The sequence below is a fragment of the Syngnathoides biaculeatus genome, chromosome 6, assembly GCF_019802595.1.
Source record: "Syngnathoides biaculeatus isolate LvHL_M chromosome 6, ASM1980259v1, whole genome shotgun sequence".
In the NCBI taxonomy this organism is placed as follows: Eukaryota; Metazoa; Chordata; class Actinopteri; order Syngnathiformes; family Syngnathidae; genus Syngnathoides; species Syngnathoides biaculeatus.
In genome coordinates, this window is record NC_084645.1 from 6,382,186 (window position 1) to 6,404,839 (window position 22,654).

General features: G+C 43.6%; 1 protein-coding gene across 1 annotated transcript; it reads left to right on the plus strand.

Moving 5' to 3' along the window:
- Window positions 1–1,416: 1,416 nt before the first annotated feature.
- Window positions 1,417–22,448, plus strand: arpin (actin related protein 2/3 complex inhibitor). The gene is made up of 6 exons (XM_061823667.1): window positions 1,417–1,551; window positions 2,065–2,140; window positions 15,043–15,175; window positions 16,118–16,324; window positions 19,455–19,618; window positions 21,882–22,448. The coding sequence occupies exons 1-6, from the start codon at window positions 1,460–1,462 to the stop codon at window positions 21,888–21,890; spliced, it is 681 nt and encodes a 226-aa protein (XP_061679651.1). The 5' UTR covers window positions 1,417–1,459; the 3' UTR covers window positions 21,891–22,448.
- Window positions 22,449–22,654: the final 206 nt, after the last annotated feature.

Here is a 22,654-nt window from a genome sequence, read left to right on the forward strand (position 1 = left end):
CCCAGAGACATTCTTACATTTGAACGGACATTTTTCCTCAAACTGCTTAGATGACATTATAACTGACGTCCATGAGTCAAGATTTTTGCCTTGTGTTTCATGATTAAATTACATCCTGTTGATGAAAGAGTTCCTTTAACCAAGGTCAAGGTGTAACATTCAGAAGTTTTTTTTTTCATACAAATTTGTTTTCACCAAAGTATGCACTTCAATTTGTGACATTTGACATTAGTATTTCTAGATTCCATTGAGGAAACAGGATAATTAGTCTGCCTCACAGTCCTGTGTTGTAATCTCGATTTAATCTCGCCTGTATGTTTTTGCATTTTCACCTTAATGCTTGCCTGTGTGACGTTTGCATGTTCTCCCCATGCCTGACTGGGTTTCCTCCAGGCACTCGCTTTCCTCCCACATCCCAAAAACATGCAACATTAATTGGACACTCTAAATTGCCCCTAGGTGCGAATGTGAGTCCGACTGTTGTCTGTCTCCATGTGCCCTGCAATTGGCTGGGAACCAGTTCAGGGTGTACCCTGCCTTCTGCCCATTGACAGCTGGGATAGGCTCCAAGCACTTACGTGACCCTTGTAAGGATATGCGGCTAAGAAAATGGATAGATGGATTTCTAGATTTCATTGAGGCAACAGGTTAGTCTGTCCCAGTCCTGCGCCCTAATCTTGATTTATTCTTGCTTGTATGTTTTTGCATTTTCACCTCAATGCTTGCCTGGGCGGCACGGTGGCACAGCTGTAAAGCGTTGGAGTTCTGAGGAGCCGGGTCCGATCCCAGCCCCGCCTGTGTGGAGTTTGCGTGTTCTCCCTGTGGCTGCGTGGGTTTCTTCCAGGCACTCCGGTTTCCGCCCACATCCCTAAAACATGCAACATTAATTGGACACTCGAGATTGCGGCCTAGGTGTGATTGTGAGTGCAGCTGTTTGTCTCTATGTGGCCTCCGTTTGGCTGGCAACCAGTTCAGGGTGTACCGCGCCTCCTGGCCGTTGACAGCTGGGATAGGCTCCAGCACTCCCATGACCCTTGTGAAGATCAGCGGTTTAGAAGATGGATGGATGGATGTTTGCCTCTATGGAGTTTGCATGTTCTCCCCATTACTCGTAGATGTGAATGTGTGAGCGAATGGTTGTTCGTTTCTATGTGCCCTGCGAGTGTCTGGAAACTAGTTCAGGGTGTACCCCGCCTCCTGCCCGACCAAAACTGGCATGGCACTGCCGCGACCCTTGCGTGGATAAGCGGGTCAGAGAAATTGATGGATTGCATGATGAGCCCCCCCCCCTCGTGAATTGTAGTCTCTCAATCAGCAACACTGAGGCCCAGCGGGATGACCGAGTAAAAATCAAGCAAACCCTTCTTGTGTGGGCGGTACCGGAAATGCCAGTTTCAGGAAAAACACAAACGGGAACTTTTGGAATACATGTACTGCAGTCCAGGATCATTTGTGGAAAATGAGCCGAATCTATCATAATACATCTTTAAACAACAAACCAGTACACAATGAGAAATATGACAGCGTTTGGTCACCCGTCTCGTTTCAAAGGTAGCGTGGTAATTTATGTATTACGTAGTAAATCCACATAGAGGAGTACATTGATATGAACTAACGATTCTCATTTTCTTAAGTGTTTCGACTAACTACGTCTTTGTGTTTTTTCCAATGATAAATCCCTTGTGAGGGGTGGGAATTAAGGTCGTGGTAAAAGATTATAACTAAAAAAAAAAAAACAGTAGCCAAAAATATAACAAGGCCAGGAAGCGAACACAGCATTTTGTAAGTTTTGTTATAGGACAGTTACTGAATACGACCTCGAGGGGGATCGCGTGCATAGCTAGCATTTGGAGAGTGCAATGTTGTGACGCCATCATTTCGAATTCTCAATTTATGTCGCAGCATCATTTCTTCGTATTGTGTGACATAGTTGTTCCTGTAATGTTTGTATTGTAAAATTTTCACAATATGATGATATTTGCCTTGCTTAGTTACTGAGAAGGAAGTTGTTGTATTATATGGATGCGAGAGAGGTCACAGGTAAAGCTTTTTCTCCCGCTGCAGTGGTCCTGGAGTGTTTCTTGAAGGAACGCTTGTTGATGTTTCTAGACATGCACTGACTGACATCAACAATCAAAAGGTACTGTATGTTGACTTTTTGATCCCCCTAAAAAATAGCAGTCGTATATATCAAAAACTAGTAGTAATTTAAAAGAATGTAATATGAATATTCTTTGTAAAAATTTGATAAAGATTAACGTTTTTCTGCCACTTTTTATGTCACAAGTTGACCCTGAACTTCATGCCCGCTGCTCAGTGTAACAGAGTTAAAAGTATATATGTTTAGTTTATATTTATAGTCACACAAAATTTGTAAATAGTTGCCTGACTTATTAACCCTGAGTGGAACATTGCAATTATGTACCGCCCTTGCATCCCCACGTACACTTAGAGGGGACACACCCTCCCATAATAAATACCGTGACCGTCTTCACCCCTACCCTTTTCGACAATGTTACGTTTTGGTAAGCTACACCGTGTTTGAGGGGTATTTGCATTTTGTAATGTTGGAGGAGGCTTTTTTTCCTCCGCGTGTTCGTTTATTTTCGGATAATGAGAATCTTGGTTATCCAAATAAAGGCTGGAGATGATGAACAGTTTCTTCAAAGAATTTACTTACAGAATATTCTGGGCACTAATGAGTTACAGACAATGGCTGTGGAGAGCGGATCACAAGTGCAAAGGTACAGAGAAAGCACACATCCTTTATCTTCTCAGAAGGGTGGACTATAGGTGGTATCAAACTTGTGGCATGAAATCGGGGCTTTCCACCTATACAAAGGGTTTCTGTCTCAACCGGTTCTGGCTGGCAATGGATTATTACAAAGTGTCCAGTATGCAGTTCATCAAGGTTAGCCTACGTGCAGAAATGCACTCAAGGACACATCTGGCTACAGAGCAGAGCCCCACTGAGGAAATTATAGAGTCAGGACTAAATATGGCCATAAGACATACTTCAGTAGTATGTATAGAGGATAATATATTTGATTCCCTTTTCTAGGTCCTAGCTTGATGCTACATATACTACAAAGTGTTTGTTTTGCCTTGTTCACGGCAGCTGTGTCAAATAAATGGAGATTGGCTCCGAGACGAATCCTGTGTCACACCGTGGTCTTTAAAACTACACAACGCAGAAGCCCACTGGTCACAATAGTGTTAAGTCATAAGGAAATGTGTGAGCGAAACCTTGGCTGGTAGGAAAATGTCCAGATATTTCAAATTATCTGAAAGGAGAATACAGTGGTACCTCTACTTACTCTCGAGTAACGAAAAATTCAGGTTATTAAATGCCTCCTTTGAAAAATATGAGTTTGTTCGTAGTTTAGTTACGATGGAAAATTCAGGATATGACAGGAAAAAATATGCGCTGGATTTGCAGCCCTCAAATTTCACTAAACGTAAACATCCTGTATCTTGGTTTGATAGTGACGCTATAGAGATGCTCTCCCATTGGCTATAGCCGTAGCATTTTCCCGGCATTCCATTGGCTATGAGGGACATCAATCTTACTTTTGATACTGTTCGTTTCCCTTGGACACACGTCACCGAGCGGTTTCACACACTGTCACAAGCTGGCGTACATTGGAAAAGTACAAGAATTTTTTGTTTGTATTTTTTTTTGCAAGTTTATTCATCTTTCTTCACCATGGGTCCCAAGAACCTTGAGTAAAATTAAGTCGTGTGCATGCGTACGTTGGTACATATGTTTCCTCTCGACTGTCAAACATTTGCCTTCTCCTCCTTACCCATGATGCCTTTTGCTTGTAACTCACCTTTCTCTTCGCCTAGTCAACCAATGCTAAAGGTAAATAAAGATAATTTTTATTATTCTTCACATTATGTACTTTGAATGCGTAATTTTGGCATGGGTGAGAGGGTCTGGAACGGATTAGGCTATTTATAGTGAAGAAAATAAGTATTTGAACACCCTGCTATATTGTAAGTTCTCCCACTTAGACATCATGAAGGGGTCTGAAATTTTCACCGTAGGTGCATGTCTACTGTGAGAGAGATAATCCAAGAAGAAAAATCCAGAAATCACAATCTATGATTTTTTAAGAATTTATTTGTGTGATACAGCTGCAAATAAGTATTTGAACACCAGAGAAAAACAATGTTATCTGGTACAGTAGCCTTTGTTTGCAATTACAGAGGTCAAACGTTTTCTGTAGTTGTTCACCAGGTTTGCACACACTGCAGGAGGGATATTGGCCCACTCCTCCACACTGATCTTCTCTAGATCAGACAGGTTTCTGGGCTGTCACTGAGAAACACAAAGTTTCAGCTCTCTCCAAAGATTTTCTCTTGGGTTTAGGTCTAGAGACTGGCTAGGCCACGCCAGAACCTTGATTTGCTTTTTACAGAGCCACTCCTTGGTTTTCCTGGCTGTGTGCTTCGGATCATTGTCATGTTGAAAGACCCAGCCACGACCCATCTTCAATGCTCTGACTGAGGGAAAGAGGTTGTTCCCCAAAATCTCACAATACATGGTCGCGGTCATCCTCTCCTTAATACAATGCAGTCGTCCTGTCCCATGTGCAGAAAAACACTCCCAAAGCATGATGCTACCACCCCCATGCTTCACAGTAGGGATGGTGTTCTTGGGATGGAACTCTTCATGCGTCTTCCTCCAAACACGGTTCGTGGAAAGATGACCAAAAAGTTCCATTTTGGTCTCATGTGACCACAAACCTTTCTCCCATGACTCCTCTGTATCATCCAAATGGTCAAACTCAAGACGGGCCTTGACATGTTGCTGGTTTAAGCAGGCGAGCTTCCGTGCCATGCATGATTTCAAACCATGACGTCTTAGTATATTACCAACAATCACCTAGAAACGGTGGTCCCAGCTCTTTTCATTTCATTGACCATGTCCTGTCGTGTAGTCCTGGTCTGTTTCCTCACCTTTCTAATGATCATTGAGACCCCACGAGGGGATATCTTGGATGGGGCTCCACTCCGATTGAGATTGACTGTCATGTTTAGCTTTTTCCATTTTCTATTTATTGGTCCAACAGTATACCTTTTTTCACCAAGCTGCTTGGCAATTTCTACGTCACCCTCACCAGCCGTGTGGAGTTGTACAATTTTTTCTCTGGTGTCTTTGGACAGCTTTTTGGTCTTTGGGATGTTACAAGTTTGAGTCTTACTGATTGTATGGGGTGGACAGGTTTTTTTATGCATCTAACGACCTCACACAGGTGCATCTGATTCAGGATAATACATGGAGTGGAGGTGGACTTTTAAAGGTGGGCTAATGGGTCTTTGAGGGTCAGAATTGCAGCTGATAGACAGGTGTTCAAATACATATTTGCAGCTGTATCACAAATAAATCGTTAAAGAATCCTACTTTGTGATTTCTGGATTTCTCACAGTGGACATGCACCTACAATGAAAATTTCAGACCCCTCCATGATTCCTAAGTGAGTGAGCTTGCAATATAGCAGGGTGTTCAAATACTTAATTTTTTCACAGTACATGTAAAAAGCGCTTCATCTTGTGAAAAATTCAGGTTACAAAATGACTTGTGGAATGAATTAATTTCATTTGTAGACGTACCACTGTATCATGTTTTTCTGAATGGCAAGCAGAATCCCCAGTCAAAGGAGTTTCAACTCCAACTGCCAACAGAACTTGGTTCATGTTCTGCAGGAGGCGGGGGACATTGAGTCTGACTGTACCATCTTCCGCAACTCCATTACTGAGACGGTGGTTGGTGCCTGTCGTGGCGGCAATCACTGAACACGTTAGTAGACACCAACAGTGAGGGATTCCATTAAGCTAAAGAAGGAGTCCTATCGAGGCTTTTTGGTACGTGGGACTCCCAAGGCAGCGGATGGGTACCGGTTGGCCAAGCGAAAAGCAGCGTTGGTGGTCGCTGAAGCAGTCCAAGGAGAAAAACGTCTGGGTGACTTGGAAGAAATTGTGGTGCACTATCCGCCGTCTTGCGAGGGGGAAGCAGTGCACCATCAGCACTCTGTATAGTGAGGATGGAGCGCTGCTGACCTCGACTCGGGACGTTGTGAGTCGGTGGAGAGAATACTTGAAAGATCTCCTCTATTGCACTGACACATCCTCCGATAAGGAAACAGAGTCTTGGTTCTCTAACGCGGCTGTCCTATTTCTGGGGTTGAGGTCACTGAGGTAGTTTAAAAGCTCCTCGGTGGAAAGGCCCTGGGTGTGGATGAGATTCACCCAGAGTTCCTAAAGGTTCTGGATGTTGTGGAACTGTCCTGGTTGACACACCTCTGTAACATGTCGTGGACTTCAGGGACAGTGGCTCTTGATTTCTGGATTGAGGTGGTTGTCCCCGTTTTTAAGACAGAGGGTGTGTTACAACTACAGGGGGATCACACCCCTCAGCTTCACCGGTAAGGTCTGTGTAGGTGTGCTGGACAAGAGGTTCCATTGGGAAGTGGAATCCCAGATTCAGGAGGAGCAATTTTTTCCCTGCCTCTGGAATAGTAGACCAGCTCTAACCCCTCGGCAGAGTCCCCAAGGGTGCATGGGAGTTTGCCCACCCAAGCGACTTGTGTTTTCTGGACTTTGACAAAAAATTCGACTCTGTCCCTCAGGGATTCCTGTTGGGGGTGCTTCGGGAGTATGAGATGCTGAACCCTCTGACATGGGGTCCGGTCCCTGTAGAATTGGTGTCAGAGTTTGGCCTGCATTGCTGGCAGTAAGTTGGAGTTGTTTCTGTGTGTGGAGTGTTGGACTCCGCCAAGGCTGCTCATTGTCACCGATTCTATTCATAACTTTTTTGGGCAGAATTTCTCAGCACAGTCGAGGCACAGAGGGGGTCCAGTTATTACATCTTTGCGTTTTAGTGATGGTGTAGTTCTGTTGTTGTGTTCTGTGGTTCTCCAACTCTCACTGGAGTGGTTCGAAGCAGAGTGTGAAGCAAATGGGATGAGAATCAGCACCTCCAAATCGGAGACCTTGGTCCTCGGTTGAAAAATTGTAGCATGACCTCTCCAGATCAGTGATGAGATCCTGCCCCATCTGGAAGACTTCAAGTATCTTGGGGTCTTGTTCATAAGTGACAGAAGAATGGAATGTGAAATCGACAAGCGAATCAGTGCAGCGTCTGCAGTGATATCGGTGGTCGGTAAAGAAGGAGGTAACTCAAAAGGTGAAGCTCTCAATTTACTGGTCGGTCTATGTTCCTCCCTTTACATATGAGGGCGATCTGAGGGGCATGACCAAAAGAAGAAGATCCCTGATAAAAGTGGCAGAAATGAGTGTCCTCTGCCGCAGGGTGTCCGAGCCCTCCCTTAGAGATAGGGTCAGAATCCAGGAGGGGCTCAGAATAGAGCCACTATTCCTCCACATTGAGAGGAGCCAGATGCGGTGTGTGGGCCATCTTATTTGGATTCCTCCTGGACACCTCCCCGGTGAGATGTTCTGAGTACGTCTGACCGGAAGGAGACCCTGGGGACGACCCAGGATATGCTGGAGAGACTACGTCTTTCGGCTGGCCTGGGAATGCCTCGGGATCCCCCCGTAAGAGATGGATAAAATGACTGTGGAAAGAGAATGACCTGATCTCGGATAAGTGGAAGAAGATGGATGGATGAAAACAAAACAGCTTTTTCCCAGTGCGCACAAACAGTATGTTTATACATGGCACCATGAAAGCTCAAGAAAAAGAATACTGGCAATACCCGAGCATGTTGGAGGATCCATAATGTTGTGGGGTTGGTTTGGTGCATCTGGTAGTGGAGGCCTTGACTTAATCACAGGTATGAAATCAGAAACTTATCAAGAGACTTCAGAGTAAAACATATTGCGTGTCATGGTTAGGGTTTGGGAAGGCGAGTAAGGCAAGGCAGTGACTTGGAGGACGCATCAGGGTTTGTCTGGTGGCTGTATAGGCCATCAAAGGTGAGGCGCTTGGCTGGCCAATTCAGGAGGTCAGCTAGGATGCCAAGTACCATGGTCTTTACCGGGACATTCAGACATACCTCCATGGTGTAAGTAGGAGACGGGTAAGGGGGAGCCCCTGGTCTAGCATCGCTGAAGCAGGAATGGGTGGTGGCCGGTGGTTGAGTGCCGCTGGGAGCAAGGACGAGTTGCGACTGCTGGTCAAGCACCATTGGGAACAAGGACAGGTAGCGGAGCCTGCTGAGGAGCTGGGATGGGAACCTACCACAGCTCTCAGGGAACCAGAACAGGAGCCTGCCGCAGCTTCCAGGGAGCCAGAATGGGATCTGCAGTCTCAGCTGCTGGGGAGCAGGAACAGGATTTGCAGTCGCAGCTGCTCCGGAGCAGGGACAGATATGTAGTCACAGCTGGTGGGGAGCAGGAACAGGATATCCAGTTGCAGCTACCTGAGAGCAGGGCACGGGATCTGCAGTTGCTTCCTCACCCTGCCACCATTGAAGTTTGGGAGTAGTATGGTTGAGAGGTCTAGAGTGTAGAAGGATTTGGAAAGGTCCATCAATCCATCTTATACCTCTTATACAGGTCGGGTCGCGGAACAGTAGCTTTAGCAGGGATCCCCAGATTTCCCTATCCCCAGTCATTTCATCCAGTTCTTCCAGGGGGATCCCGAGGTATTCCCCAGGATAGTTGAGTTGTACAGTCTCTCCAGTGTGTCCTGGGTCGTCCCCGGGGCTCCTTCTAGTAGGACGTGCCCGGAACACCTCACCAGTGAGACGCCCAGGAGGAATCCCAATCAGTTGCCCCAGCTACCTCATCTGGCTCCTCTCAATGCGAAGGAGCAGCTGCTCAACCCTGATCCCCTCCTAGATGACCGAGCATCTCACCTTATCTCCAAGGAAGACCCTGGACACCCTGTAGAGGTAACTCATTTTGGACGCTTGTATCTGGGATCTTGTTCTTTCCGTCATGACACACAGCTTGTGACCTTACGTGAGTATAGGAACGTAGATCGACTGGTAAATTAAGAGCTTCGCCTTTTGTCTTACCTCCTTCTTTACCACAACAAACTGATACAAAGCCTGAATCACTGCAGACGCTACTCTGGTCAGCCTGTCAATCTCCCACTCCATTCTTCCCGCACTTCTGATCAAGACTCCTAGATACTCGAACTCCTCCATTTGCGGCAGGATCTCATCCCCAACCTGGAGAGGGCATGCCACCCTTTTCAGACAGGGGGTTCAGTACTCCATACTCCCGAACGACCCCCCCACAGGACTCCCTAAGGGACACGCTTGAATGTGTTCTCCACAAGTCGATGGTGGGAGAAGATGTCCAGTATAACGTGGCATGCCCAAACATATCGTGAGGGTCTGCTGGGAACATCTGTGGCCTCTCCTTGGTCAACACGGTTGCTCCTTTAGCAACATCAGATGCTTTGAGGGCATCCCTGTGTTTCAGGATGGTGGTGATCGCCGTTTTCACAACGCCATACTCTGATGACTCAGAAACACGCACACCAGATTCGTGCTCAGCTATCAAATCCTTCTTGAAGTCTACAGTTTTACGCATCACTTTCCTTTTTACAGCACAAGCAGTTCCACTTGCCTTCTTTGGAGCCATGATTGGGGAGTTAATGTTGCTCAATTTGAAGGAAAAAAAAAAGTCACAACAGTACTGGGAAACGCCGCGATCAGAGGAGTGTTTGAGTCAACTGGTTGTGTTGCGTGCATTACTTTTCCATTTTTTGGGGGGGTACGTTCGAAAGCACAATAACAAATTGTCGTGAGTCAGCTGGTCATGGTGTTCGAATCCAAAAAAATCTTGAAATTTTCGTTCGGAAACTGATTTGTACAAAAACCAAGGCGTTCAAACACCAAGGTACGACTGTACTGTTTACTATCGCACGATTCGTCACTTTAAACAGCGCCCTTTGCATTTCCCATTGCACTGGTCTATAATGGGAACCGTGAACGATTAAGTGCACACTGGACAAGCTTACTGTAACCCGGTTAAAAGTTGGTACAGGTAAAAGTTCAGTACAATAGAGTAGCAATTAGGTTATAGGTTTTCTTTAAGCAATGTGGTGGAATATTCTGTTAAACTGTGTGTGCTGACTTTATTTTCTTTTGGAGAGATTTGTATTTAAATGTGTTTGATTCATTTGTGAAAAAGAAATACTTTTGTTTGTCATTTTATTGTTGTAACCATTGTTTAAGAAGGACAAGAAGTGACGTGTTGAGGAGACGAGAGAGAGAGATAGAGAGAAAAAGCTGAACGGTGTGACCGGGAGAGGTGGTTGAAAGAAAGTGAACGGTGGACATTTATCAAAAGTTGATCAACGTGTTCGACAAGGACTGTTGAAAGTTCACTGTCGTTTGAGTGGACTACTCAAATCATGCCGTAAGGTGGTGGAGCTAGCCGCTACCACAGGGGCTAAGTGCATGCATGGGACATGGCTTGGGCACTTGCAACCAGCTAACGCTAGCTAGCAAGGTCTGTGTGTTTGACCATGAAGGAGCAGACAAGGGCGCTAGCGTCGAGCTAACGCGGCTAGCAAGGCCTGTTTTTGGACTTCAAGGAAGAAAAAAAAGGACGAGGACCATGAGGATGCCGGTCAGAGGAAAAACCACCTTCACCTTTCTTCATTCTTGCCTGGGGATGCACCGCAGTGACATTGGGTTTGAATTTCGTTTGCTTTGCCAGCAAGGTGATATTTTTTTGGGCCCTTAAAGGGCTCCTGTCACGAAATGGATGATTTTGTTATTAATGAAAAAACATCAACCAATATGGGCCCATGCGTTTTTTCACTACAAAACATGATTTTGACGTATACAGCTTTTTGTAACTCCCGCCATGAAAATCCTCTCAAGGGATTTGTTTTCGAGAAGAAGCAGGAAGTGACGTAAAGGACAGCGGCGCCCCCAAGTGGACTCGTTTGTGTCCATTAGTTTTACCTCCGGGAAGGTAGCTCGTTGTTCCTTCGTGTTAGCCAAAATGCCGGCTCATTGCATTGCTTGATATTGCTTGAACACTCGGGAGAATGTATTTAGCCTTCATAAGTTTGCAAGCAGAGACCCGGTTCGTTGTGAAAAATGGATTGCACGGGTGCAGAGGACGAGAGGTTCGTGGGTTCCAAATAACAGGTGGGCAGTAATGTGCCCCGGCTCAACGGTGTTCAACAAGTACTGCGGCGGCTTTGAACATTCCCCTAAAAGCAGCACGGCTCGGCTCCATTATATGCCACCACGGCGCTGAAAATCAGCCACACCGACTGAGGCGCTGTGTTCGGCAGTCACTGCTTCTGCGAAGGCTGCGCGTCGGGCTTTGGGGACGGGGGCGGCTCTGAAGAACCCAGCCGAGAATGCCTCACTCAGCCGGGTGCGTGCATAAAGCGCCCCAGCTCGACTGTGTTGCTTAGTACTGCGGCATCTGTGAACACCCCCCTGAAGCAGGACGGGTCGGCTCTGTCATAAGCCACACCGGGCGGCTCATCCACGATGGCTCATCTCCGCCACGGAAGTGGATCGAACAGGGATGCGGTTTGGCCGCGATCGCATATCATCTGAATATGGCTCGAAACAAGTGTAATATTGCCCCGAGGGCTCGAAACAATAGTTTAATATTGCCCCAGTAACTTCCCTCGGTTGTGTGGTGTTTTCCTTTTTGAAAAGAGCTTCCGTGTCAGAAGGGGCGCGTTTGTCTCCCATAGTTAGGGTGCACCGCGTGTTTTCATTGGCAAATGTCCGGGTGACGTCACGGACGGAGGATGCAGCCAATATGGCGACCAGTTAGGTTTCGTAGAAAGACACTTCTGCAACTTTGCTCATGGATGACGCGCTTTCCGCTCACATTTATTTTTCGTATAGACATTGAAGTGAATAATGTTATATGTATTTTTCATTCCAATATCTATTTTAGAATGTTTAGAGGGATGACACTTGGGCTTTAAAGTTAAGTCAGATTTGCTTATGTGTGCATTGTGTACCTGTTATATTGAGTTTGTAGGGATGACACTTGGGCTTTAAAGTTAAGTCAGATTTGCTTATCTGTGCATTGTGTACCTGTTATATTGAGTTTGTTTATTTGACGATAAATATACGACGGTAATAATAATTTAATAAACGAAAACAAGTTTTCCGTTTCTTTGATTACAAAAGAAATCAAATTCATTTGGTTTTTATTAATTTCATAATTTTGTCATGAACAATGTGCATAATAACTGATCACAGTGAATATTTTAAGGCACAAAACTTTACTTCAAAAGTTTAACGATAAGGACTATAAAATATTCCACCCTAAAATTTAATGAATTTATGAAGACCTCTGATTACCATTCAATTTCTTATAGGAACATAATAATTCTCAAAATGATCCTTTGTCCCCACCACCACAATGTCTTTTGTATTTTTGCCCCTTCAAATTCCTCGTTATAATTGCTAATGCCCCCAAGTTTTACATCTCTTCTGCACGGTCTTAACTTGGATTGATTCAATGTGTTACATTTTTGCAGTAAGTTTGTTTGAAAACTAGAGAAGACAAAATGTATTCTGTAGACTTGGTCTGTTTTCAAATAGGAAAGAACATTTAAGATTAATCATTTTTCAAAACTGTGTCATATTTCTCCAACTCACATTGTTTACAATGTCAACTCTTAATTTGATTTTTGTGTATTGTATTGGTTTATGTCACAGTAATTGTGTTTCATTACTTTATCAATAAATGTGAGCTGAATAGACTGTCTTGTGTATCATTGGAAGATGTTCGAATAGCGTGCTGAGCCCTGCAAACAGGCAGTTAGGGGCGGAGGAAGACGATAACAGCAGCCGCTATCTGGTAATAAAAATGCAACTTCTCAAACGGTTTGAAGGAAGAGCAGACAAGTGCAAGATTTAAGCCTTTATAATCGGGCTTTTAGGTGTTAGAATTGTGCAAGAAATGAAAGAAGAATGAAACGTTCAGGATTTGCTCTTGATATAAGCTTTGATTTAAGAGGTGGAAGCGTTTTTTCTGGGGTCAACTAGAGGTCAATGACCTCCGGAATATAAAATTTCTATGGATTTTAGGATCTAAATGTCAATGAAATGTAAACTAAATGCATATTTCCTTGTTTCTGAGCATCCATCCATTTTCTTAGCTGCGTATCCTCACGAGGGTCACAGGAATACTGGAGCCTATCCCAGCTGTCAATGGGCAGGAGACAGGGTACACCCTAAACTGGTTGCCAGCCAATCGCAGGGCACATAGAGACAAACAGCTGTACTCAGAATCACACCTAGGGGGAATTTGGAGTGTCCAATTGATGTCGCATGTTTTTGAGGTGTGGGAGGAAACCGAAGTGCCCAGAGAAAAGCCATGCAGGCATGGGGAGCACATACAAACTCCACACAGGTGAGTCCGGGATTGAACCTGGGACCTCAGAACTGTGAGGCCAACGGTTTCCAGCTGCTCCACTGTGCTTCCTCTTATGAAACAAGCCAGAGTTCAATAACTGTCACTCTTAGGGGGTCAAAGTTCAAGGTTGCTTGACAAGAGTCCACATTATTGTATGTCTAAATATAAAATAAATAGCTCCTTTGTCATTTTACCAAGCAATGCCATTTTATGGATCATCCCAAATTAAGACTTTGTGGCAAGGTTTGAGTTGGTTCTCATCGGATTGTTTCATGCTTTTTTCAAATTTTCCCGTCACATGTTCATTTCTTGTCTGCTCATTTGGTTATTGTCTTTACCTGTTTTTGTCATCCTTCAATCTCGTGTCAACCAATGAGCTCCCTCCAAGAATTTGTTTGTTGTCCAATTGTTCCTTCTTATCTCATCAACTTGTTGTATGTAGTTCTCTGCTTTCTTTCAGTCTGTGTTGCTCCATTGTAGATTGTCACCTGTCTTCAGAGTCTTCATGTTTCCTTATCCTATTTCACTTCTTCCTGAAATGTGTTTTGTTTCCATGTGTTTTTTTTTCTTTGCATTTTGATTTTTGGGGACTTTGTGTATTTAAGTGAGTAGTGTTTGATTCCATGGTCCTTGTTTGACTTTTTTGTTATTGTTTTGAAATTAAAAACAATCATAAGAGTCCGACACTCTTGCCTTGCCTCCCTGCCTCCCTGCTTCCCTGCACTTGGGTCTGCCACTTTTTTGCTTAGCCTCAGAACCCACAAAAAACCTTAACCTGACAGATTTCAGTTTGATTTTATTTCAGCTGATTTTTTTGTTCTTACAGCTACAATTTCAGATCTAAATATTGTTCAAAGTTTTTCATACTATGCAGAGGTGTATATGCTCTACAGAATTTTCCCACACAAGTGTGTTGTGTTTCTCCCATTATTTTCCCACAGATCAGGGTAGGACAAGAGGTGTGGCTTGGGGTGTTCCTAATGGAAATAGCTTAGGCACCCCAATCTCCCTAATTCAGCATCCTATGGAACAATCCAGTCATTGGACTAAGTACAGTGTTTGAAAAAGTATTGGCTCCCTTTTCGAATTATTATATTTTTTCATTGTTTCCACACTTTAATATTTAAAGAACAAACAAACATTAGACAACTATATTTGGTGGGTATGGAAAGTATTCAGACTTTAAAATTTTTCACTCTGCTATATTGCAGCCATTTGGTAAAATAATTTGTTCATTTTCCTCATTAATATACACACAGCACCCCATATTGACAGAAAAAAATTTAATTGTTAAAAAGTTCTAGAAAGTCCACCATCACTGGAGACCTCCACCAGTCGGGGCTTTATGGGAGAGTGGCCCGACGGAAGCCTCTCCTCAGTGCAAGACATATGAAAGCCTGCATGGAGTTTGCTTAAAAAAAAAAAAAAAAAAAAAAACATGGCAGGACTGGTCATCGCCCAGGCAAAAACTTACACGTTGGATAGGCGTGAGTGTTTGTTGCAAATCAACACTATCCGAAATGCATTAATGAAAATGGATGACACCACACAATGGATTTTTTTCCCACACTTTTTTAAATGCTGTTTCAATACGCACATGTCAATAAAATTAGTTTGCAGCTAACATTTATTATTTTCAGTCTTTCAAAAACATGTGTCCTGTCTGCCCTACCCTGCACAATTCAACATTTTTTTTCTGTCTGTCAGGTTCGTTACCATGTGCTGTACATTAAACCTAGACGCATCCATCGGAGAAAGTTTGATGCTAGCGGGAAGGAGATTGAGCCGAATTTCAGTGACACCAGAAAAGTCAATACAGGCTTCCTAATGTCCTCATACAGTAAGTCAAGAACAACTCATACCTATTTGATGAAGATTTCCATCATTTGTATTCCCATTTTCTTCATCATTCTGTTGGCAGAGACCCGGGGTGGTCTGAAAAGAAAAACATTGCCACCCTGGCTAACGAACCACAGCCACGTGTCATGAACCTTATTTTTTGCATCATTATCGAGCTATGAAAACTCATTGTCACCAGAAAAATATTTTTTTCTCCTTATACTTTGTGTGAAGTCAGACATATACTGTAGCAGATAGGTACACTGTCTGCAATTCTTTAATAAAGTCATTACAAACTATAGATTTTCTTAAATTAAGGCCTTAATTATTCTTACAAATTAGTCTTGACAATGAAATCTATCCTTCCAAGGTCTTTAAATCTAATATTTACATGTAGAAATATGAGAGATAAGAGAAGTTCAAGAAGTTATCCAGCAGGATCTCAGAGCCGCTGCTGCTTCACATTATTAAGAGCCAGATGAGATCGATAGGGGATCTGGTTAGGATGATAGATTTTATCTTCACCTTCCACATGAGGTGTTCCAGTTACACCCCACTTGGAGGAAGCTCTGGTGAAAACACTAGACACACTGCAGCTCCTGTTGGCCTGGGACCATGTCAAGATCCTCATGGAAGACAAAGTGGCTGGGGCAAATAAAATCAGGGCTTCTTTGCTGAAACGGCCGTCCCCGTGACCCGACCCCAAAGGAGTTGAGTAAGATTACATATTTAGTGAATGTGAGGTCCTGAATGTGATCTGAGTGGTTATGTTAATCTGCAAATACCCCTAGATTGGGTACACTGGGATACTTTTTCTAGCAAGCTATTTTCACAAACAGCAAGGATGTAAATGGAGCCAACACCTAAAGCTGCAGCTAGTTGGGAAAAAGTTAACTTCATCTAATTTATGCATGCGTGTCTGTGTCCTTATATTTCCATGTAGAAGTGGAAGCTAAAGGGGAGTCAGACATCCTGTCAGAGGAGCAGCTATCTGCATTGATAAGTAAACCCAAGCTACAGAAGATAACTGACACACACAGACCAGATGGGACATGGGCCTTCTGGTATCCTGAGTGCGAGATGGACAAAACGGAGCTAGAGACCGAAACAAACATCCGACTTAAGACCAGAGGAAACAGCCCCTTTATATGTGAGTCTGTGTTGTAATGCTGAAACCATTCTTTCATCTATAGTATCCATTTTCTGACCTGATTTTCCTCAGAAGAGTCACAGGAGTGCTGAAGCCTATCCCAGCTATCATCGGGCTGGAGGCGGGGTACACAAGGATCATAGAGACAGACAACAGTCACACTCACTGACAATCACACCTAGGGGCAATTTAGAGTCTTCAATCACTGCATGTCTTTGGGATGTTGGAGGAAACTGGAGTGCCCAGAAAAAAAACACGCAGGCACCTAAAAACATGTAAATTCCACACAGGTGGGGCCGGAATTTGAACCCCGGTCCTCAGAACTGTGAGGTCAACGCTCTAACCAGTTGCTCCACCATTCCGCCTTCTTTATAGTATTTAAATATTTAATAAGTTAAAGAATAATGTGCAAAGACCATTGCATGGATTGATGTGTAAAAATCTGCCTCAACAAATTTGCTGTCTACCTAGATTTTGGTCTTTTGAAGTATGAAAGCATTTTGCTTGATTCACTTAAGCACCTGCAATAATCAAGTGATGAATAAGCTAAATAACCACATTTGGTGATGAAAATTAACAAAACTATAAAAGCTACAGCCTGCATCCTGTATTCTAACACACATTCAACTTTGACATTGTTTGGATACCCTTACATAATGTCATGTGATCTAATTATTATTCATCCAGACATGCAGTAAATCTAATTTAGTGTTGGGCTGCTGAGTATACATTTAAAATTGTATCACAAAGGCTGTCTTGAAAAATTTGTGAACTTAAATTGCGGGGGAAAAAAACAGAACAAAAACAACCCGAGACCTGTCCAAATGAAATGAAACCAGGGGGTTTCCAGTGAGCAAGCTAGGTGAAAACTCAGAGGAAGTTGGTTTGAGATGAGGGAAAGCCTGCTCAATACATTTCAAAGAGCTGAGGAAAAGGAATTTAAACTCAAGTCACTGCGATAACAGAGTGACACAAACCGCTACTCGCTGGCAGATTAGGTATGGTCAATCTTGACTTTCTTAGTGTCTACTCCAACCTGAAACAAACATGACCTGTCTGTTTCACCACAATTCCATCAGTAATGAGGTTTACTGAGGCACCATCGTGCCCGAGTGTGAAAATGTCATGTATACCACATATTGCTTCTAGATTTATTGTATACAACTTTCATGTGTATTATTGTTCCATAGCTCCTTGTCGGCACAGTACTTACAGTATGTGCATCCTCAGCCATTTTGTGATTACTCGCTGTTTCCGGCCAAGTTGCGACAACAAGCTGTTTTTCTCCTTTTTCTCAATCTCTGTTTATGTGGCTCTGTGGATGGTTGGGTGAACTCTGCACTTGTGAAGACCCTGACAAGTGTGTAGAGCTGGTTCATTGTTCAATGGCCAGGATGAAAACCATAGTGCTCCTCTTGAATCTGCGATTCAACTTCCCTACAAACCCAGCATACCTGAATAGACCTTACCAGGGAGGCTCAAGAGTGTGATCCCTCTGTAGTTGGAAGACAAACTCTGGACCACTCCCCTAGTATGCCAATCTTGAAGCACTGTCCCCGATGTCCATGCAATGTTTCAGAAATATGTCAACGAGGACAGCCCCACAACATCCCGAGCCCTTAAGAACTCCAAAGGAATCTCATACCCCCCACCAATAGGAGCCATGCTACCAAGAAACTTTTTAACCACCTCAGTGACCCCAACCATTGAGATAGGAGAGTTCCTTTCGAGACCTTAGACTATGCTTCCCCATGGGAAGGCATGTTGGTGGAATTGTGGTCTTCTTCCCACAATCTTCCAAGTTGAGGTCAGCAACGACCCACTATACACAGTGTTGATAGTGTACTGCTTCCCTTCCTGAGATGCTGCATGGTCGACCAGAGTTTTCTCAAAGTCATCTGGAAGTCTTTCTCCATAGCCTCACCAAACTTCTCCCATACCCAGGGTTTTGCTTCAAGAACCACTAAAGTTGAATTCCGCCAATACCCATCAGCTTCTTCAGGAGTTCCACAGGCCAAAATTGCCCAATAGGACTCCTTCTTCGGCTTGACGACATCCATCACCGCTGATGTTCACCAACGGGTTTGAGGATGTCCTCTCCAAAAGGCATCAAACACCTTACGGCAGCAGCTCTGATCAGCAACGGAGGCACGGAAGATGGTCCACTCAGAATCAAAGTTCCCTGCCTCCCCTGAGACTTGAGCGAAGTTCTGCCGAAGGTCAAACTTTAAACTCCTTCTGACAGTGAATTCTGCCAGCTATTCCAACAACAGTCAGGCTATTGCCTGACTGCCTTCAGGACACCACTTGAAGGTCAGAGGGAACCTATTCTCTTGTGCACCAGGGTGATTCCTAATGTACAGGCACCATGCCATGGGGTAATAATTATACCCACACCTGCCCGGCACCTGTGGGCAACTCCAGAGTGGAAGACAGTCAAATCAGCCAAGGTCCCTCTCTTCGGCCACCACCTAGGTCACATTGCACCCGAAGCCTATGGCCCCTCCTAGAGATAGTCAGCCCATGGGAAGGGGGATCCACATTAACCTTTCATGTAGGTCTGATCGCCAGGCGCTCATCTGGGTGAGGGAAAACAAGTGCTTAACTTGACATGTCTATTAGTTTCCGTGGTGAATTGACAGATTGACTTTTGGTTGTAGCCCTGCATGTACTTAGCTCAAGGTTATCGCATGTAGACTTGATCAAATTCGGCTAATCTGTTCTGGACCCGAATGATCTCATTCTTAACGAAAGGGGAAGTTAACTCAAATTTCAGTTTTAGATTAAGGCCTTTTAAACCTACTAGCTGAAGTATCCCCCCATGTGATAACATGGCCACAACAGACACAACACAACAGTTCATATGCATTATTATGCATTTGCCCCTTTTCTTACACTGATGTTCCAGTTACTTTGGAAAAGGATAAACAATTTTGCATTAATGTCCCTTCAGGATGATTATTTGTATTATACAACATATTTGCAGTATATTTGTTTTTAAATTATTATCTGGATGTGGAAGATGAATCACAACAATTTTTACCCATGTTTAGCCTGATGGGTGTCTTGGTCACCGATTTTTAAAACAAGTTCTATTCGCTTTCAATTTTTAACACCTTCCAATTTTCAGGCTCCTTAGCAAAAGTAGATGGCAGCACAGTGTCCAAGTGTAATTTTGCTGGAGATGAGATTACTGGAGCATCGTGGACAGACAAAATTATGGCGAACAAAGCTGGAACAAATAACATCCAGAAGCCTGCATGTGAAGGAGAAGGATCACAGTTGGATGAATGGGTGAGGGCACATCTAAATTGTAACCTATTTCATGGATGGATACATTATTTTCTGTTTTTTTTATAACGGTGCTTTTAGTGTTTTTTGTTCCTCATTGTGAAATACTCGTGAGGACGAGGCATACAGTGAAGAAAATAAGAATTTGAAAACTGCTATATTGCAAGTTATCCCATTTAGGAATCATGGAGGGGTCTGAAATTTTCATTGGAGGTGCATGTCCACTGTGAGAGAGATGATCTAAAAAGAGAAATCCAGATATCACAATGTATGATTTTTTTTTTAATTATTTGTGTGATACAGCTGCAAATAAGTATTTGAACACCTGAGAAAACCAATGTTATTTGGTACAATAGCCTTTATTTGCAATTACAGAGGTCAAACGTTTCCTGTAGTTGTTCACCAGGTTTCCACACACTGCAGGAGGGATTTTGGCCCACTCCTCCACACAGATCTCCTCGAGATCAGACAGGTTTCTGGGCTGTCGCTGAGAAGGATGGAGTTTCAGCTCCCTCCAAAGATTTTCTATTCGGTTTAGGTCTGGAGACTGGCTAGGCCACGCCAGAACCTTGATATGCTTCTTACGGAAGCCACTCCTTGGTTTTCCTGGCTGTGTGCTTCGGGTCATTGTCATGTTGAAAGACCCAGCCAGGACCCATCTTCAATGCTCTGACTGAAGGAAAGAGGTTGTTCCCCAAAATCTCAATACATGGCCACGGTCATCCTCTCCTTAATACAGTGCAGTCGTCCTGCCCGATGTGCAGAAAAACACCCCCAAAGCATGATGCTACCACCCCCATGCTTCACAGTAGCGATGGTATTCTTGGGATGGAACGCATCATTCATCTTCCTCCAAACACGGTTTGTGGAATTATGAACAAAAAGTTCCAGTTTGGTCTCATCTGACCACAAAACTTTCTCCCATGACTCCTCTGTATCATCCAACTGGTCATTGGCAAACTTAAGATGGGCCTTGACATGTGCTGGTTTAAGCAGGGGAACCTTCCATGCCATGCATGAGTTCAAACCATGATGTCTTAGTGCATTACCAACAGTCACCTTGGAAACGGTGGTCCTAGCTCTTTTCAGGTCGTTGGCCAAGTCCTGTCGTGTAATCCTGGGTTGATTCCTCACTTTTCTAAGGATCATTGAGACACCACGAGTTGATATCTTCCATGGGGCTCCACTCCAATTGAGATTGACCATCATGTTTAGTTTCTTCCATTTTCAAACGATTGCTCCAACAATGAAGCTTTTTTCACAAAGCTGCTTTCTCCGTGGCCCTTTCCAGCTATGTGGAGTTGTACAATTTTGTCTCTGGTGTCTTTGGACAGTTCTTTGGTTTTGGCCATGTTACAAGTTTGAGTCTTACTGATTGTATGGGGTGGACAGGTGTCTTTATGCAGCTAACGACCTCACACAGGTGCATCTGATTCAGGATAATACATGAAGCGGAGGTGGACGTTTAAAGGGAGACAAACAGGTCTTTGAGGGTCAGAATTCTAGCTGATAGACAGGTGTTCAAACACTTATTTGCAGCTGTATCACACAAATAAATCATTAAAAAATCATACATTGTGAGTTCTGGATTTTTCTTTTTAGATTATCTCTCTCACAGCGGACATGCACCTATGATGAAAATTTCAGGCTCTTCCATGATCTCTAAGTGGGAGAACTTGCAATATAGCAGGGTGTTCAAATACTTGTTTTCTTCACTGTATGTATGTATGTATGTATGTTTGTTTGTATGAATACATGATTTTGCAAAACGTAATGCAACCAATTTATATGGACTGGCCTTAACCTAAGCAACCCTTACATGGGTATCCAGAACTATACTGCGACATTGAACTTCATGTCAGAGAGTGGGTGAGAAGCTAGTTTGTCCAAGGAGGGCCTCAGAGTTGATCTGCTGCTAACTCGTATAGAGAGCACTTGACCCCTCCTCCCAATGGGACATGGCTGGAACACCTCAACAGGGAGGTGTCCAGGGAACACTCTAACCAGATGCCCCCACCTTTGGAGCCAGTTTACCACAAGGTGGTGATTGGTTGACAGTTCCGCCCTTCTCTTCCTTTCTCCTGTACTTTCCTAACAGACCAAATCACCACATGGATGCAAGGTGCAAAATTCAAACATGGCGATCCTAAAAGTACTAAAAGTCACTGTGTCCACTTCATTGTAATTCATGTTGAAACTTGTGATGTATGGTTGGAAAATAAAATTAAAAGTTATTTAAAACATTACTGTTTTGTTTCTTTTTTAGGAGGACTAACAAAGGGACATCAACAGCCTTTGAGCTCTTGGCCCGTCTCCAGATTGAACTGTCTCAACATGAGGTCCCGATCAACCGCTACTGCTATTTCTTCAGATGAGGATGAATCTGAGAAATCAGCGATGGCCATAATTGTGTCCCAACTTAAGCGAGCCCATTTTGGGGCAAGTAATATGTCACATCTGTGCACGTAGGTCATGTGACTCGCCAAAATGGCGGTGCCCCTGAAAATCCATAATTGCCAATAAAAATCTTCTCAAAACACCATTAAATGATATCAGATTAACCTCAAATTTTGAAGGTACAATACATATGATGACTTATTGGATACATTGTTAATCCAAATGACCGGACTTCCCCTTTATTAACATGCTGTAGCCACCATAATGAAAATCGAGGCAGCACACTCATTGGTGTTGTGATATTGTCCAAGATTATTATTTTTTTTTTCACCTTATAGCTGACCTCAAAACTATCAACCCGACGTCTCTTCATGAGCTCTGAAACTACTAGGATTTAATCCTTCTTGCGTCGAGCAATAAAGCTGTAAAAACTTGGTTGGTCCGTTGCCTTTTTATTTTTTTTTCCCGTTTGCGAATATGTGATGATGTGCTGTACATTGTAATGGAACAAAGTCTCATCATACTTCAGTTTCAATGACAAAATATAAAGTTAACAGTGAGCCCTCGAGCCAGACAGAGCACATCTTCAATTGTAAACAAAAGACCGTAGCCCCCAAAATAGTTATGACACCCATGATGCAA

Excerpts from the sequence above, each read along its gene's own strand:
- arpin (XM_061823667.1), top strand. The coding sequence starts at position 1,460 with ATGAGCCGAATCTATCATAATACATCTTTAAACAACAAACCAGTACAC. Across the intron at positions 1,552-2,064 it reads TCACCCGTCTCGTTTCAAAG|TGGTCCTGGAGTGTTTCTTG; the intron begins GTAGCGTGGTAA and ends CTCCCGCTGCAG. Across the intron at positions 15,176-16,117 it reads CTTCCTAATGTCCTCATACA|AAGTGGAAGCTAAAGGGGAG; the intron begins GTAAGTCAAGAA and ends ATTTCCATGTAG.